Here is an 18,404-nt window from a genome sequence, read left to right as displayed (position 1 = left end):
CCACTGGTTGGTATAGACATAATGACTGGCCAACTTGCATTCTCCTTTTCAAGTGTGTTTTACACCATAAAATCTGGCACAGACAATCAAAGAAGGGATACGACTATTTCAAGAAAGAACAATATGGATCATAGTTTTAGTAAGATATGCTTCTCTTTCTTGGATATACTGATCAGGGGGGGACGCCTCAGTCTTTTTTACCACTGGAAGCAAATTCAGGATGGGTGCCAATCCTAACTCTGCAGGAGGGAAAACAGCTGTAAGTAGCACAAGGGCAGGGCATCTCAACTCATGAACCTAATTTAAAATTATATATTAATGTTCCTCCCAGAACATTGGGTGTGAGAAACCAGGCCGATAGCTTTGTGCGTGGGAATAGCTCCTCTGTTATGGTCTGACAATGGATAATGGCTTTGTCGACATATACAGCAAGACCAAAGTTGGGGAACAAATCCTATCAGCAGCACCTGGAAATTCCTGGCCCAAAGCTAATTATATAAAAACATTTTTGTTAAACCCATCTTATCCTTCCCATCACTGTTAATCCTCTGACTCATAACTTGCACTTGTTCCTGCCCCATTCCCCATCTCTGTGATATAATCATATTGCTATATGATTGCATCATTTGAACTATGACCTGTTGGCAGTAGTGTTAATAGAACAAATGACTTCAAGCCGGTAAGTGGATTTAATTTTAAAACACTCTCCTATGAGTGATGTTAAAGTTAAGAGATGAGGGTAAAGTAATTGCTGCACTTTATAAAACGTTTCTCCATGCATGTATGACATTTAAAAGACTGCATTTAGCTTGGCTATTAATTGGTTATTAATCAGAAGATGAGGAGGGGGGATTTGGCAGTCAGGTTTACACTCCACCCAATTTTGTTTTCCATTGAAGTGAATTTGATTAGCTATGACTCACTGCTGTCCAACATGAATTCATAGAGTCATAGAGTGATACAGTGTGGAAACAGGCCCTTCGGCCCAACTCGCCCACGCCGGCCAACAATGTCTCAGCTACACTGGTCCCACTTGCCTGCGCTTGGTCCATATCCCTCCAAACCTGTCCTATCCATGTAGCTATTTTAAACAATGGGATAGTCCCAGCCTCACCTACCCCTCCTGGCAGCTTGTTACATACACCCACCGGTGTGAAAAAGTTACCCCTCGGATTCCTATTCAATCTTTACCCCTTCACCTTGAACCTGTGTCCTCTAGTCCTCGATTCCCCTATTCTGTGCATCTACCCGATCTATTCCTCTTACGATTTTGTACACCTCTATGAGATCACCCCTCATCGTCCTGCTCTCCATGGCATAGAGACCCAGCCTACTCAACCTCTCCCTACAGCTCACACCTCTAGTCCTGGCAACATCCTCGTAATCTTTTCTGAACCCTTTCAAGCTTGACAATCAATATCTTTCCTATAACATGGTGCCCTGAACTGAACACAATATTCTAAATGCGGTTTCACCAACGTCTTATACAGCTGCAACATGGCCTCCCAATATCTATACTCAATACTTTGACTGATGAAGGCCAAAGTGCCAAAAGCCTTTCTGACCATTTTATCCACCTGCGACTCGACCTTCAAGGAATGATACATCTGTACTCCTATATCCTTCTGCTCTACAACACTACCCAGTGGCCTACCAGTTACTGTGTAGGTCCTGCCCTTATTCGACATCCTAAAATGCAACTCTTTTCTGTATTAAATTCCATCAACCATTCCTCCGCCCACCTGGCCAATTGATCCAGATCCTGCTGCAATCGTTCACAACCATCTTCACTATCTGCAAAACCACTAACATTTGTATCATCTGGAAAATTGCTAATCTTGCCCTGTATGTTCTTATCCAAATCATTGATGTAGATGACAAACAGCAACAGGCCCAGCACCGATCCCCGAGGCATACCACTAGTCACAGTCCGAGAAGCAACCTTCCACCATCACCCTCTGCTTCCTTCCATGGAACCAATTTACTAGCCATTCGGCTATCTCTCCCTGGATCCCAGGCGATCTAACCTTCCAGAGCAGCCTACCATGCGGTACCTTGTTGAATGCATTACTGAAGTCCATGTACACAACATGTACAGCTCTGGTACATAAAAAAGCTGGAGAAACTCAGCATCTACGCAGCATCTATGGAGCGAAGGAAATAGGCAACGTTTCGGGCCGAAACCCTTTTTCAGACATGTACAGCTCTACCCTAATCAACCTTTTTGGTCACGTCTTCAAAAAAAAAACAATCAGATTTGTGAGACACGACCTCCCATGTACAAAACCATGCTGACTATCCCTATTCAGCCCTTGCCGATCCAAATGCCTGTATAACCTATCCCTCAGAATACTCTCCAGGTAACTTACCAACTACAGATGTTAAGCGTACCGCCTGTAGTTCCCAGCATTTTTCCTGCAGCCCTTCTTGAAAATAGGCACAACATTTGCCACCCTCCAGTTTTCCGGCACCTCTGCTGTATTTAAGGACGACGCGTACATTTCAACCAGGGCTCCCGTAATTTCCTCTCTAGTTTCTCACAATATCCTCGGATATATCAGATCAGGCCCTGGAGATTTGTCTACCTTCAAACACGACAGTACCTTCAGTACTTCTTCGACGGTAACTCTGACTGCTCTCAAGACACTTCCAGTGACTGCTCCAATTTCCTTCGTCCTACTGGCTTTCTCCTCGGTAAATACAGAGGAGAAATACTCATTTAGTAGCTTGCCCATCTCCAGTGGCTCCACGCAGAGGTGACCACTTTGATTCCTGAGAAGTCCCACTCTCTCTCTATTTACCCCACTTATGCATTTAAAAAATATTTTTGATTGTCCTTAATGCAACCCGCCAGAATTATTTCCTGGCCCCTTTTTGCCCTTCTGATTCGATCGACTGACCAAATGGTGCCAGCACAACAACCTAGCTCTCAATGTCAGTAAGACCAAGGAACTGATTGTGGACTTTGGAAGAGGAAGGATGAGGACCCATAAACCTGTCTATATCGACAGGATGATGGTGGAGAAAGTTTGACATTTTTGGGTGGGTATATTTCTGAAGATCTTTACTGAACGCAGCACATTGATGCAATTATAACGAAAGCACCTCAACACATCTGCTTCCCGAGAAGATTGTGGAGATTCGGTATGCAGAGAGGATTCTCGTGAACTTCTACAGGTGTACGATCGAGAGCGTTTTGACTGGTTGACGTGGTTCGGCAACATGAATGCCCAGAGTCAAAGAAGACTGCAAAACGTGAACATGGCCCAGTCCATCACGAGTTCTGACCTCCCCACCATCTGACCTCCCCACCATTTACCGGAGTCGCTGCCTCAAAAAGGCAGCCAGCATCATCAGAGACCCACATCCCCCAGGCCACACACTCATTTCACCCCTGCCATAGGGAAGAAGGTTCAGGAGCCTGAAAACTGTAACGTCATGGTTTAGGAACAGCCTTTTCCCTGCAGCCATTAAACACCACAACTTCAAATTAGCTCTGAACAACAGACTATTATTGTTATTATTGCACTATTATTGTTTGTTTTTTATATGTACGTATGCGTGTGTATGCAAATTCTTACTTGCAGCACAAAAGAATATGTAAACATAGTACACTGTAAACAATATATATATATATATATATATATATATATATATATATATATATATACATACACACTGAACTTTTTTTCTCATTTATTTTATTGTTTACAGTGCACAATATTTACATATTCTGTTGTGCTGCTGCAAGTAAGAACTTTAATTTTCGACCAGGGACATATGACAATAGAACACTCTTGACTTTTATTCTTAGTTCCTCCAGCATTTTGTGATCTACGCAAGATCCCAGCATCCGCAGGTTTTGGGTCGGGATCTTTCTTCAGACTCTGATTACATTACGAAAAGGACACAAAGTGCTGAAGTAACTCAGTGGGTGAGGCAGCATTTCTGAACAGGTGACGGTTGTTCCACACACCCACCACTCTTTGTGTAAAGGAAAGAACTACAGATGCTGGTTAAAACCGAAGATAAACACAAAATGCTGGATTTGAAACTCAGCGAGACAGGCAGCATCTCTGGAGAGAAGGAATGGGTGACGTTTCGAGTCGAGACCCTTCTTCAGACCGAGAGTCAGGGGAAGGGGAGATACAGAGAAAAAGAAATGTGTGAGAACAGATTTCCAAGCGGGTGGAGATCAAGGAAAATGTAGATCATTGTTAGCTATATGATGACAACAAAGTAAACAGAGACAAAATGTATAAGAAGGAACTGCAAATGCTGGTTTAAACCGAAGATAGACACAAAAAGCTGGATTAGTAACTCAGACAGGCAGGATCTCTGGCGAGAAGGAATGGGTGACGTTTTGGGTCGAGACCCTTCTTCAGACTTGTCCAGAAACGTCACCCATTCCTTCTCTCCAGAGATGCGGCCTGTCCCGCTGAGTTACTCCAGCATTTTGTCTATCTAGAGATAAAATGTAATCGGGCCAGTCAGACTGGTCGAAGAACTGGGAAGGGGGAGAGGGAGAAGGGAGAGGGCAAGGGTTACTTGCAGTTAGAGAACTCAATATTCATACCGCTGGGGTAATCAGAGTCTGAAGCTGTCCATGCGAAATTGGGCTCAGTCATATATTGCATGTTGTGTCTTGCCTTTTTTTGAAGTTTCTCCAGCACTTTGTGTTCTACACAAGATCCCAGCATCTGCGGTTGCTTGTGTCCGCCGCCGCCGCCGCTGCTCATAGCTCGGGGAGTGTGCACGGCGTGGCGTGGCGTGGCGGGGCGGGGAGGTGAGGCCAGGCCTGCCCGCTGTGTTCACATTCATTGCCGGGCCGGGCCCTGAGGCGCCGCCATCGTCCCTTCCGCCCTAGCAACGGTCGCCCGGCAACCGCCGTAATGGCGGCGGCGGGCGCGCTCGGGCCTGAAGGCGCCAACTCCAGTGAGTACATTTTACCTCACGATGCAAACCGGCTCCCTGGTCGGAATATATGTGGACATGTGTGTACATAAGGCGTGTTTAGTTGTCGCGGGTGGAGGCCAGAGGGGTGCCGGTGGGTTGAGTGTATGGCGCCGGCCCTCTGCCCGCGCTCACAACGGCGGCGAGCGTGGAGATGTCCACCCGGCTCAGTGTCCACCCGGCTCAATGTCCACCCGACTCAATGTCCACCCGGCTCGTGTCCACCCGGCTCAATGTCCACCCGGCTCAATGACCACCCGGCTCAATGTCCACCCGGCTCAGTGTCCACCCGGCTCGTGTCCACCCGGCTCATGTCCACCCGCCCCAATGATCACCCGGCTCAATGTCCACCCGCCCCAATGATCACCCGGCTCAATGTCCACCCGGCTCGTGTCCACCCGGCTCAGTGTCCACCCGGCTCATGTCCACCCGCCCCAATGATCACCCGGCTCAATGTCCACCCGGCTCAATGTCCACCCGGCTCAATGTCCACCCGGCTCAATGTCCACCCGGCTCAATGTCCACCCGCCCCAATGATCACCCGGCTCAATGACCACCCGGCTCAGTGTCCACCCGGCTCAATGACCACCCGGCTCAATGTCCACCCGCCCCAATGACCACCTGGCTCAGTGTCCACCCGGCTCATGACCACCCGGCTCAATGTCCACCCGGCTCAGTGTCCACCCGGCTCGTGTCCACCCGGCTCGGTGTCCACCCGGCTCGGTATCCACCAGGCTCAGTGTCCACCCTCCCCAATGACCACCCGCTTCAATGTCCACCTGGCCTGCCTCAATATCCACCAGATTAATGTCCACCCGCATCACTGACAGCTAAAGGTAGCACCTGTCAATGCCTCCCCTTACCTGCTGCCGGGAGCTCTCTCCCTCTCCCAGTCTGTGCCGAACACACCCTGTGCAGTCCAAAGTTCATATAGTGCAGTCCACAAACATCTACGGGCGTATGCAGGTCGATTAAAAATACTGTGCCAATGAGATCGTCAGCGATTGTCATGGGTTGAATAAAAATAACAAGAGGAGGGGAGAAAGTCAAAGCCACAGCTCTTTTTGAGCGTAAAGAGATAGCATGTGACTTGGGTTTACTGTGGGACCGGCCATAACTGGGTGAAAGGTGAAACCTACAGTCAGTGACGTTGCCAATTTATTTTTCGCCTGCTTCAGTCGGATAAAGTGCTTCAACTGCGGGCATTCAAGTGCCACAGGCAGGCCAAATGAGGTCGGATTGTGTACGCAAGGATAAATTACTGTACAACTCGCATAACTGGATAAAACTATTCTTGTGTATAAAGGAACTGCAGATGCTGGTGTATATTTAAAAAAAGAGATATCGCCACAATTCTTGGCCCTGAGCCCACAAGCTACAGCACAAGTGTTAGACACAAAGTGCTGGAGTAACTCAGCGGGTCAGCCTGCATCTGTGGATAAAAAGGATGGGTGACGCTTCGGGTCGGGACCCTTCTTCAGATGTCACCCATCTTTTGTCTCCAGAGATGGTCCCTGACCCACTGAGTTACTCCAGCACTTTGTGTCTAACACATATGCTTGTGGGCTCTGGGCCAAGAATTGTGGAGATGTAATAAGTTAGATTTAGCTCTTAGGGCTAACATAATTAAGGGATATGGGGAGAAATCAGGAATGGGGTACTGATTTTGGATGATCAGCCATGATTATATTGAATGGCGGTGCTGACTCAAAGGGCAGAATGGCCTACTCCTGCACCTATTTTCTATATTTCTAAGTTTATTCAATCAGATAGCAACACGAAGATTAATATTTCAATAGTGTATAACATTAATCGACTGTAATGATTACCATAAACGCCACATCTGATGTTCTTATTCATTGACTTCATCTCAACATCAGTTTTGTAAAGAGTTGTTTCAATATGGTAGAAATCTTCTCTGTATCAAGATTGTGAAGATGCTTGCCAATTTGAAAAGTACTTGAGAGTCCTTCACATTGTGTAAATTTAGATGAATATGATCGAGGATAATTGTATCACTATGAGAAGCAGATAAAGATGGAAGGCTGTGTGATTAGGTTTAGTTGCTTTACCGAGGAAATGCAATGATTTTTTTGATTGTGTTTGATTCAGGCTGGCACAGTTGGTGATAGCCTTTACTTTATGTTGTACTTTGTAGAAGGAATATTGGACTTTGCACATTGAACTATTATTTAGAATAACAAAATGCTCATTATATTAAAATAAAGTGCCTGTGTCAACTCTGGTATAATTTTAGTTTTTGAACACCTGATATTGGCAGATATCCCCAGTGAAGCATTGCCAGAGTTCAATATTGTTAATAGTTGCCATCTTTCAGTTGAGCCATTAAACCAAGTTCCCGTGTCTTCTATATAGCTACTGGGGGTTTCTAAGAATCTGCGTGTTCTCCACATGTTAAAAATAAAAGTATATGTTTAATTTATCAAAATTTGTCATTTATCTCATAACTGTTTCTTAGATCTTGCTAAATGAACATTGACAAGTTCATACATTACAATGATAACTGCACCCAAAAAGGTTGCATTAGCTTTGAGATCTGAGGGTGTGAATGGTATAATTAAATACACCTGGTGTGTGTTTTAGTAAAAATATTTAACTCTTCTTCAGGACGCCCTTTACAACTAATTTGCTGTGAATTAAGTTACTCATATTCTGCATTGATAACCACAAGTAAAGACTGATTGCATTCAAAGTAGACAAGTAGATGTGGAAATCTCCATCTGACTTCATGATCACCGAATTTGAAGGTTGATTCTTTTATTAATTTGATTAACTTGTGGTCATGGGCATGTACATTTTGGTTTCCGACATGGATTTGCGACTTGCTGCCTGACTTGCACTTGCCTCTCATATCATGTCATTAACGCCATCAAAGTAACTAATTTAACATTGGAACAGAAAATACTGGAATGTAAAAAGGACTGAAACCATCTGCAAAGAAAACATATGGAACATAGAAAGTGGAGCAATGCCGCACAGGAACAGGCCCTTTGGCCCACAATGTCTGTGCCAAATGTGATACAGGTGCACAACCTTTTATCCGAAAGCCTTGGGACCAGACACTTTTCGTAATTCAGAATTTGTCGGTCTTCGGAATGGAAATTTTTTAGCGTAGATTTTAAAGGCTGGCTCAGTGGTAGAGTGCTCGGCTCATATCCGCAAGGTCGCGAGTTTGTGCCTTGATCCCGGCAGTAAACTCGGTCGCGAGTTTGAGTCTTCAATGTAGTTTTTTCTTGCAGAATAAATGTTTGTATGAAATGCAGTGTAGGAGAGGTGTACTGACTGTGTGGGCAGAACTTTGGAAGTGATTGCCCACCAGTCTAAAAAGCCGCTGTGTCTCCCTGTCCCTGGGATAGCAGGGGGCGATCAAACAGCACAATACCCCTCTCCCCCTCCAACTCCAGAGGAATCCGCTCCCCGATGGGCCGCTACGGCGACAAGTGGCAGTTTGCCCACAGCCCGAGCTGCGCCCCCTCATCCGCCACCCCAAGAACAAGACGTACCTTGCACACCATCAGCTTCTGCCCCTACGTGTTCCTCTGGAGTTGGAGCGGGGCTGGGCTGGAGTTGCTGCTGGCTGTGGGTCTCTGGGATCTCCGTGCTTGCAGTGGGCCTGGGGGTCGGTGTCCCGTTGGTCCTGACGTCTCCGGCCACCCCCCTGGACAGGAGCTGAGACTGGGAACTGTACCGCCCTTGCCCCCTCCCTCTGCAACTGCAAACAACCCCACTCTCCTGCAACGGCAGTACAGTTCCCGGAGGATGGCAGGTGGCCGGAGACGTCAGGACCAACAGGAACCCGCTCCCCGATGGGCCTCTACGACGTCCCGAGCTGCGCCCCGTCATCCGCAACCCAGGTTCCTCTGTAGTTGGAGCGGGGCTGGGCTGGGCTGCTGTTGGCTGTGGGTCTCTGGGATCTCCGTGCTTGCAGTGGGCCTGGGGGTCGGTGTCCCGATGAGGGGGCGCAGCTCGGGGAACGGCTTCTGGTGGTCCTGACGTCTCCGGCCAGTTTGCAGTTTTCCTCTGGAGTTGGAACGGGGCTGGGCTGCTGCTGGCTGTGGGTCTCTGGGATCTCCGTGCTTGCGGTGGGCCTGGGGGTCGGTGTCCCGTTGGTCCTGCTGCAATCGCCGACGTGAAGACAGTGCAAAGCCCCCACGCCGGTGCAATGGGCGGGGTGCTGGAGAGGGGAGGGAAGGGGTCACACACATGGCCGGGAAGCAGAGGGGTGTAGGTGGGGTGAAACTGAAGGGAGCGAAAATCTGCTGCTGCCTGCCCGCTGAGTTAAAAAGTTCCCACGCAAGACTCACGATACACTGTGTATAGTGAGTCTACCGTGGGAACTTTTTAACTCAGCGGGCAGGCAGCAGCATATTGTCAATTATTAACCCTCACGCGCAATATAGCCTCATCTTCTCTTTTATGAATGGGGATTTAGTTCCCCTTTCTACGAGGACCGACCGGAGGTTCCGCTGTCACCTCTGCGGGCCGCCCTTGGTGAACGTTTTCAAGGACCTTTCTTCAAGGACCGAAAAAATGGCCGCTATTCGGAGGTTTTCGTTATTTGGATCTTCGGATAAAAGGTTGTGCACCTGTACCAGATTAACTAGTCCCTTCTGCCTGCACATGATCCTTATTCCGCTAGCCCAGCATGTTCATGTGCCTATCTAAAAGCCTCATGTGGTGGATGAGTTATAGCATAAAGCATTTCACCATCTTTCCGCGCAGACCTATTTAAAGAACAGCAGTGGCTTCTGTTTTAATGCTTTTCTGGTGTTTCAAAAAGCATGGAAGTCTGGAGGTTTTGCCAGACAATAAGAAGTTCTCACACTCCCGCCTTCCTGTAAACCTACAGAGTGAATAGCAGAATTACAATTACAAGTTGTATATCAAGTCATACAACATCAACACAGAGTGAAAATTTTAAGAAAGGCGGGAGAGAGAAAACAGGGAATTATAGACCAGTTAGCCTGACTTCGATGGTGGGGAAGATGCTGGAGTCAATCATAAAAGATGAAATAGCGGCACATTTGTATAGCAGTAACAGATTCGGTCTGAGTCAGCATGGATTTACAAAGGGGAAATCAAGCTTGACTAATCTTCTGGAATTTTTTGAGGATGTAACCAGGAAAATGGAAAAGGGAGAGCCAGTGGATGTAGTGTACCTGGACTTTCAGAAAGCATTTGATAAGGTCCCACACAGGAGATTAGTGGGCAAAATTAGGGCACACAGTATTGGGGTAGAGTGCTGACATGGATAGAAAATTGGTTGGAAGACATGAAACAAAGAGTAGGGATTAACGGGTCCCTTTCAGAAAGGCAGGCAGTGACTAGTGGGGTACCACAAGGCTCGGTGCTGGGACCGCAGCTATTTACAATATACATCAATGATTTAGATGAAGGTAACATTAGTAAATTTGCAGATGACACAAAGCTGGGTGGCAGTGTGAACTGTGAGGAGGATTCTATGAGAATGCAGGATGACTGGACAGGTTTGGTGAGTGGGCAGATGCATGGCAGATGCAGTTTAATGTGGATAAATGTGAGGTTATCCACTTTGGCAGCAAAAACAGAAAGGCAGATTATTATCTAAATGGTGTCAAGTTGGGAAAAGGGGAAGTACAACGGGATCTGGGGGTCCTTGTTCATCAGTCAATTAAAGTAAGCATGCAGGTACAGCAGGCAGTGAAGAAAGCGAATGGCATGTTGGCCTTCATAACATGAGGAGTTGAGTATAGGAGCAAAGAGGTCCTTCTGCAGTTGTACAGGGCCCGAGTGAGACCACACCTGGAGTATTGTGTGCAGTTTTGGTCTCCGAATTTGAGAAATGACATTCTTGCTATTGAGATAGTTCACAAGGTTAATTCCCGGAATGGCAGGAGGGTCATATGCTGAGAGAATTGTATATGAGAGAATATATGCTGAGGCTTGTATACTCTGGAATTTAGAAGGATGGGAGGGGATCTTATTGAAACAAATAAGATTATTAAGGGTTTGGATACGCTAGAGGCAGGAAACATGTTCCTGATATTGGGGGAGTCCAGAACCAGGGGCCACAGTTTAAGAATAAGGGGTAAGCCATTTAGAACGGAGATGAGGAAACACTTTTTCACACAGAGAGTTGTGAGTCTGTGGAATTCTCTGCCTCGGAGGGCAGTGGCGGCCGGTTTTCTGGAAACTTTCAAGAGAGAGCTAGAGAGGGCTCTTGAACATAGTGGAGTCAGGGGATATGGGGAGAAGGCAGGAACGGGGTACTGATCATGGATGATCAGCCATGATCACATTAATGGCAGTGCTGCCTTGAAGGGCCATATGGCCTACTCCTGCACCTATTGTCTACTGTCTATTGGAAATGGCCCTGCCTGCCCACTAGGAACATATTATCTGCAATTACGATTTGCATTTGTCAGTAATAGACTGCCCATTGTGATTTGGAAAAGGGTAATGGCGCTTTTTCACGGGGCGACTTGACGCAAGATGTAACCAGAGTGAAGTGGTCGTGGTCAAGCACGATATCACACGATATAACGTGGTGTAGATAAAGAGTTCCCACGGTACTCTGCATTTCCGTTATTTGTGCGAGTGACTTGTCCGTCTCCCGAGCTTTCCCGTTAAATCTTGAATGAACATTGTGAACTACACGTGGCACAAATGATGTCACTTTTTTTTTCACACACTATAAATATCCTCCCTTGGTTGAATTGGCTCATTTGGAGACATGCCTATACTAAGTAGTTTCGAGTACAGGATGGTGGTTTTTTTCATTCACGCGCTGTATGCAGCAGCCCACTATGTGCATCGAGGACGCTTGCGTGAAGGCAGAAGGGAGAGATTAATTAAAAAGAGAATTAAGAGGAAGTCTCACTGGGTGTGAAAGAGCAAAGAGGCCATCTCTGCGCTTACTACAATTCACAATTGGCGAGTGTGCCGTGGCAGGACAGCTATATTGATGGGTAGCCGACCACAGGAACACTACTGCATGTTAGCAGAAATGCATAGCAAATAAGCTGACTTTCTAGTGTTGTCCTCTGAAAAGTGCTTCCTATAAGATGTTCGTCTGCAAAACCTGCCATTTAGCACATTGCATTGTCCCTTTTAATGCCTGAGTTTAGGCTTGTTGCGGAGGTTAATGAATATAATGTGTTTAAAATAATCTATCGTGCCTCATTTGTTGATTTTCGTGTTTGCGAGGTCCTTTTATAGACAAATGTTTGGTGTGATGCACCTTCTCTCAATATGTGCAAGAAGTCGTCTTTTTATATTGTCAAATAGGAATAAAGACTTTGTCTCACATTTACCGTGCAGATTGGCTTATTTTATTTTCTACCGAGAGGTGAAACTTTCAAACGTTTAAATAGCTCAACAATTGATGGACCTGAACACTCAAAAATGAAACTTAATGAAAATGTGATTATATCACCTCCCTTCAACTATTTTGTGTTTCAGCATGAGAGGGATTATAACATTAGAGACATTCATCTTGTAGTGATGTGTTAATGAAGAATTGCAGACATCAAGCTGATAGTAAGAAATATATTTATTTAACAATGAGATAAACAAGCACTGACAATCAAACTGCTGAGGTAAAAGCTTTATCACACTTCAGGCTATCATAAAATGTGGAGCCACCAACAGAAACAAAGTAATGCCCAAGAGGAAAAGACACACATATTAACATACAGACATTTACAGCAAACCCAATCTGTCGAAGATTGACACAAAAAGCTGGAGTACCTCAGCGGGACAGGCAGAATCTCTGGAGAGAGTCTGAAGAAGGGTCCATTTTGTGTCTATCAGTCATATCAAATTACACGCAAATCTTTGATCTTAAACTCATGGTCCAGTTTTGCTGCACAGCGTATTATACAAGTTCACACCAGTGTAATATCCGTGCATAACATAACACAATCAATGACTATCACTGCTGCTGTCCTAATTCCCCATTTACTGGTGCGCTCCTCTAATTCCCCATTTACTGGTGCGCTCCTCTAATTCCCCATTTACTGGTGCGTTCCCCAAATTCCTCATTTACTGGTGCGCTCCTCTAATTCCCCATTTACTGGTGCGCTCCCCTAATTCCTCATTTACTGGTGCGCTCCTCTAATTCCCCATTTACTGGTGCGCTCCCCTAATTCCTCATTTACTGGTGCGCTCCTCTAATTCCCCATTTACTGATGCATTCCCCAAATTCCTCATTTACTGGTGCGCTCCTCTAATTCCCCATTTACTGGTGCGTTCCCCAAATTCACCATTTACTGGTGCCCTCCCCTAATTGACCATTTACTGGTCCCCTCCTGTGTTCTATTTTCTGTAAAATCACCCTTCCCATTCCCAGGTTTAAAGATGGGCTGGGATATTAAGACACACGCAGACAGGGAATTTTGGAACGGCACTGCGGCACAATAGTGGAGTTGCTGCCTAACCCAGAGATTAGTGCGGGTGTCACAGGTTATGGGGAGAAGGAAGGAGAATGGGGTATGAGGGAGAGATAGATCAGCCATGATTGAATGGCGTAGACGATAGGCCGAATGGCCTCATTCTACTCCTATCAGGGAGAGTTAGATTTCGCTCTCAGGGCTAACGGAATCAGGGGAGATGGGGAGAAGGCAGGACGGGGTACTGGTTTTGGGTGATCAGCCATGATCATAGTGAATGGCGCTGCTGGCTCGGAGGGCCAAATGGTCTACTCCTGCACCTGTTTTCTATGTTTCTAAAGCCACACCATCATCTCTCATGGATGGACGGATGCTAGCCACAAGGTAACCTCTAACAACCTCTCTCTCCTCCCATTTCTTACCCTTCCCTCGCCTGCACCCCACCCCACCCCACCCCACTGTGGCCCATCTAGACTCGCACCTCTTTCAGCCCTCCCCTCACCCCTCTCCCCCCTCCCCCCCCCCCCCCCCCAAACATTCCTTCCCCATGCTTCACAATCCTATCTTACAGACTATGCTTTAATCTAGGGTCTTTGTTCAAACCATCTGCCCCCTCGCCCGTGTCCATCTATTACCTGAGATAGACACAGAATGCTGGAGTAACTCAGAGGAACAGGCAGCATCTCTGGAGAGAAAGAATGGGTTTAAGGAATGGGTGAGTTTGGGAAACCCATTCCTTCCATCCAGAGATCAAAATGCTGGAGTAACTCGCTGAGTTACTCCAGCATTTTGTGTATCTTCGATTTAAAGCAGCATCTGCAGTTCCTTCCGACACCTGCCACGCTTGATCCTGCCTCCTCTTTCCCAGCTGGAACCGAAACGTCACCTATCCATGTTCTCCAGAGATGCTTCCTGCCTGAGTTATTCAAGCATTTTGTGTCGAAAAGTGGAACTTGCTACGAAAAGTGGAATCAGATACAATCAGCAGGTTTGAGAGACATTTGATTTGAAGTTTGAAATTTCCAAACACTTTTTAATCAATTCGCACCGAACGACTAGTTCCAAAGTTTTCGCCAGATAAAGGATATTGAGAACACCTTTTTTACTCACCTTCTGTCCCCTCTGTCCAGCTTCCGGGTTTACCGTTCGCAGGAGTTCCCACGGTAACCGCAAGAGTTATTACGGATATCGCACGGATATCGCACTGGCCACTACGTTCATATAAAGTTGCAATGCTCAACCACAAGTGTACAAGTCACTCTTGGAGAAATTCAAGCTTGCTTGAATTTTCTCCCGAGTCACCAAGTTACACGATTACCTGCCGTTAGCGCCACGGTGGTCCACGGTGGTCCATGAATGCCGTACTGTTATCGCACGAGGTTCCCACGATGTTAAACTCTGGTTAACTCTTGCGTCAAGTCGCCCCGTGAAAAAGCTGCTTTAGATCATGGACCCATACAGGCTGCAGATAACGATATGCACCGATGGGTTGAGCAAGTACAAAGCCAGTCATCTTTGAAACAAATCTCAGTCTTTCGTGTTAAAAAATAGGGTTTTGTACACAATTCTGTTCTGTCCACCTATTAAAAGACAAATTTGGTGGTCTAACGATGTATTTTTAAGGGTTTTACATGGCCCCATTAATTGCAAAGTACACAAGTATAGTTTACTCATATAGTCACTGTTGTGACGTATGAAATAAGGAACCCAATCTGCTGAATGTTAGCAAATTGCATGAAGTGTTAGGGCAGTGGCGTTATAGGAATGGGATGTTTAATATTCCTGTGATTGTCTCATTGCAAGGGAATTACTTGCGGCAGAACTTTCTAAGTGTATCAAATGTTTTGGCCAACATTTAGAAAATCCCACTAAAGAGGGGGCAGTACTCTGATCTTATCGTGGGAAATGAAATGAAGCAGCTGCTGAATGCATCGCTGGGGAAAAACATTGTGAGCGTAATTCTGTAAATGTTAAGGTAGTTTTGAAAAGGGATAAGGTTAGTCCTAATGCTAAGCCTTGAATTGTGGGAAGGCCTATTTGAATAGTGTAAGAGAGGACATCGTTAAAATAGATTGGGAACAGATGCTTGGGACTAAAACAGCATCAGATGAATAGGATCCAAAAAAAAGAGAGTTAATAAGAGTTCTGGGCCAGCATGTTCCAGTAGGGGTGAAAGGCAAATATGAATAATATTTTTTCATTCGCCTTTGTCAGACATTTTTACTGGTTTGTTTGGCCGCACAGACGGCTCACAGGGTTTATTTAAAGTCCTGCATTCATTTCCAGTTCTTCCACATTTACTCCCTTTTTGATATTTGGATTGCAAACCATGTATTAAAATTATTATGAATTTATGTTTTTTCTGTTATTATCATATTTTTAAGTAAAACATCATGACAACCATTTCTGATTTATACAATACAACAGTTATAGTCTACATACAAAATGGTTATCAATTCCAGACTAAATTACAACAATAGATTGTTATTCTATATTCATATGGGTTTGTAAGTTGTTGGTATCAATAAAAAGTGAAATCACTTCCTACCAATTTTACAATTGTAATCAATTCAATATCATAATGCAATTGACTAGATCGGGTTTATATCCAGTTTTGGAAGGTTCGTTACCCTTGGGTTTGGAAACACGGTCATAGGGTCAAAGTTCAAAGATGACTAGCTTTGTACTTTATGCCAAGAACATAAAGATGCAGCTTGGTAAATGGTAAGTAATATATGTACCTTCAAACTGCTGGCAATAAGCAATGGCCACAACAGAATTGATGCATCCACTTTTGACATCCAATTTGCTAAGTAACAATCAACATCCTACTGAATCAGAGTTAATCATAAGGACCTTGCAGACTATGTGCCATGCTTCTCCATTACCATCTCTAGTTATGTCCTGTACCATTGTCAGGATAGACCCATGGAGGTGGCAACATAGTGGTATAACAGGAGTGGAGCAGTAGAAGTTCTCAATGACTCTGAAGAAGGGTCTTGATCCGAAAGGTCACTTATCCATGTTCTCCAGGGATGCTGCTTGTCTCCACTCCATGATGTTTTACAGTATGAGCTCAATAAATTTTTTCCTGATTACCAGCTACAATCCTCCCTCAGCTGATGGAAAGAGCTCTTTCATGTTGAAAATTATTTGGAAGAAGCACTAAAGATAGCAAGAATGTAGAATGTAGTCTGGGTAAGAGACTTCAATATGCATCACCAGAAGTGACTCGGCAATACTGGCCCGACTGAATGGCCAGTATTGATATAGCTGCTGATCTGGGTCAGGAACAACATAAGCGATGAACCAATCTGACCCCATCTTCACCTGTAGCTGTGGCAGATACATCAGACCAAGATGACTCTGGTAGAAGTAACCACTCACAGCCAATATGGAGCAATGTCCTCCCTTCACATCACGAACACCTTCCATCATGTAATGTTAAATGGAGTAGACTCAGAACAGATCAGAAAGATCTGAGGGCCCTTGGACCATCATCATGATATGTACCATCTCTACAAGCTGTAATCTTACAGTATATACGTCACATCATACCATTAAGCTGGGGAATGAACCCTGGTTTAGTGTGGTGTGCAGAAGTGTTGGCTCAAATAGCACCAGGAACACCTAAAAATGATGAGGTGCCAGGCAAATAACATGATTATATGCGAATATAGACACAAAATGCTGGAGTAACGGAGCAGGACAGGCATCATCTTTGGAGGGAATGAATGGGTGATGTTATGTCGAGACACTTCTTCAGACTCAACTTATGACTTATGACTACATGCGTTCCAAATGGGATACAAATGATAGAGCTAATTGATCGCATGATCAATGATCAAACCAAAGCTCGACGGTCTGATCACAGCTAGTTGTGAATAGTAATGGGTGATTAAATAGGAGAAGGAGGTTCCATGATTGCGCCCATGCTCACAGACTGTGGTCCCAACATGAGGGCTAAAGGTGAGTCTCATCTGTGTTTAACCAGTGGTGCTGAATGTGTGATCCATCTCAGCTTCCTCCTGATGTTGGCCGATGGTGGCCGATTAGGAAAGGGGGAGATGCAACGAGACCTGGGTGTCATGGTACACCAGTCATTAAAAGTAGGCAAAGGTACACAAAATTGCTGGGGAAACTCAGCGGGTGCAGCAGCATCTATGGAGCGAAGGAAATAGGCGACGTTTCGGGCCGAAACCCTTCTTCAGACTGATGGGGGGTGGGAAAGAAAGAAGGAAAAGGGGGGGAGGAGCAGGAGCCCGAGGGCGGGCGGATGGGAGGGTGGGAGGAGACAGCTAGAGGGTTAAGGAAGGGGAGGAGACAGCAAGGGCTAGCCAAATTGGGAGAATTCAATGTTAATGCCATAAGGACGCAAGGTCCCCAGACGGAATATGAGGTGCTGTTCCTCCAATTTCCGCTGTTGCTCACTCTGGCAATGGAGGAGACCCAGGACAGAGAGGTCGGATTGGGAATGGGAGGGGGAGTTGAAGTGCTGAGCCACCGGGAGGTCAGGTAGGTTATTGCGGACTGAGCGGAGGTGTTCGGCGAAACGATCGCCCAACCTACACTTGGTCTCACCGATGTAAATCAGAACTCCCACCCTCCCATCCGCCCGCCCTCGGGCTCCTCCTCCTCCTCCCCTTTTCCTTCTTTCTTTCCCACCCCCCATCAGTCTGAAGAAGGGTTTCGGCCCGAAACGTCGCCTATTTCCTTCGCTCCATAGATGCTGCTGCACCCGCTGAGTTTCCTCAGCAATTTTGTGTACCTTCGATATTCCAGCATCTGCAGTTCCCTTTTGAACATTAAAAGTAGGCATGCAGGTGCAGCAGGCAGTGAAGAAGGCGAATGGTATGTTAGCATTCATAGCAAAAGGATTTGAGTATAGGAGCAGGGAGGTTCTACTGCAGTTGTACAGGGTCTTGGTGAGACCACACCTGGAGTATTGCGTACAGTTTTGGTCTCCTAATCTGAAGAAAGACATTCTTGCCATAGAGGGAGTACAGAGAAGGTTCACCAGACTGATTCCTGGGATGTCAGGACTTTCATATGAAGAAAGAC

The 18,404-nt window shown here is 45.9% G+C and overlaps 2 protein-coding genes across 3 annotated transcripts in view; one reads left to right on the top strand and one right to left on the bottom strand.

Moving 5' to 3' along the window:
* bbox1 (gamma-butyrobetaine hydroxylase 1) overlaps positions 1 to 6,040 on the bottom strand; it is a 77,918-nt gene extending 71,878 nt beyond the window's left edge. Inside the window, exon 1 of one of the 2 annotated variants that reach the window (XM_033038618.1) lies at positions 5,817 to 6,040. In XM_033038618.1, the coding sequence (XP_032894509.1) occupies positions 5,817 to 5,964 (148 nt within the window). In that variant the 5' untranslated portion in view covers positions 5,965 to 6,040. Of the gene's footprint in view, positions 1 to 4,649; positions 4,864 to 5,816 lie in introns of those variants that run through there. The other variant, XM_033038617.1, reaches the window with a different exon arrangement.
* The window catches only part of ext2 (exostosin glycosyltransferase 2), a 187,928-nt gene continuing 174,401 nt past the window's right edge, over positions 4,878 to 18,404 (top strand). The window contains exon 1 of the mRNA XM_033038616.1: positions 4,878 to 4,935. The gene's annotated coding sequence lies outside the window, so the exon portion shown is untranslated. The remainder of the gene's footprint in view (positions 4,936 to 18,404) is intronic.

The sequence above is a fragment of the Amblyraja radiata genome, chromosome 20 (genome assembly GCF_010909765.2).
Source record: "Amblyraja radiata isolate CabotCenter1 chromosome 20, sAmbRad1.1.pri, whole genome shotgun sequence".
Taxonomy (NCBI): Eukaryota; Metazoa; Chordata; class Chondrichthyes; order Rajiformes; family Rajidae; genus Amblyraja; species Amblyraja radiata.
This window is presented reverse-complemented; position numbering and strand designations above follow the sequence as displayed.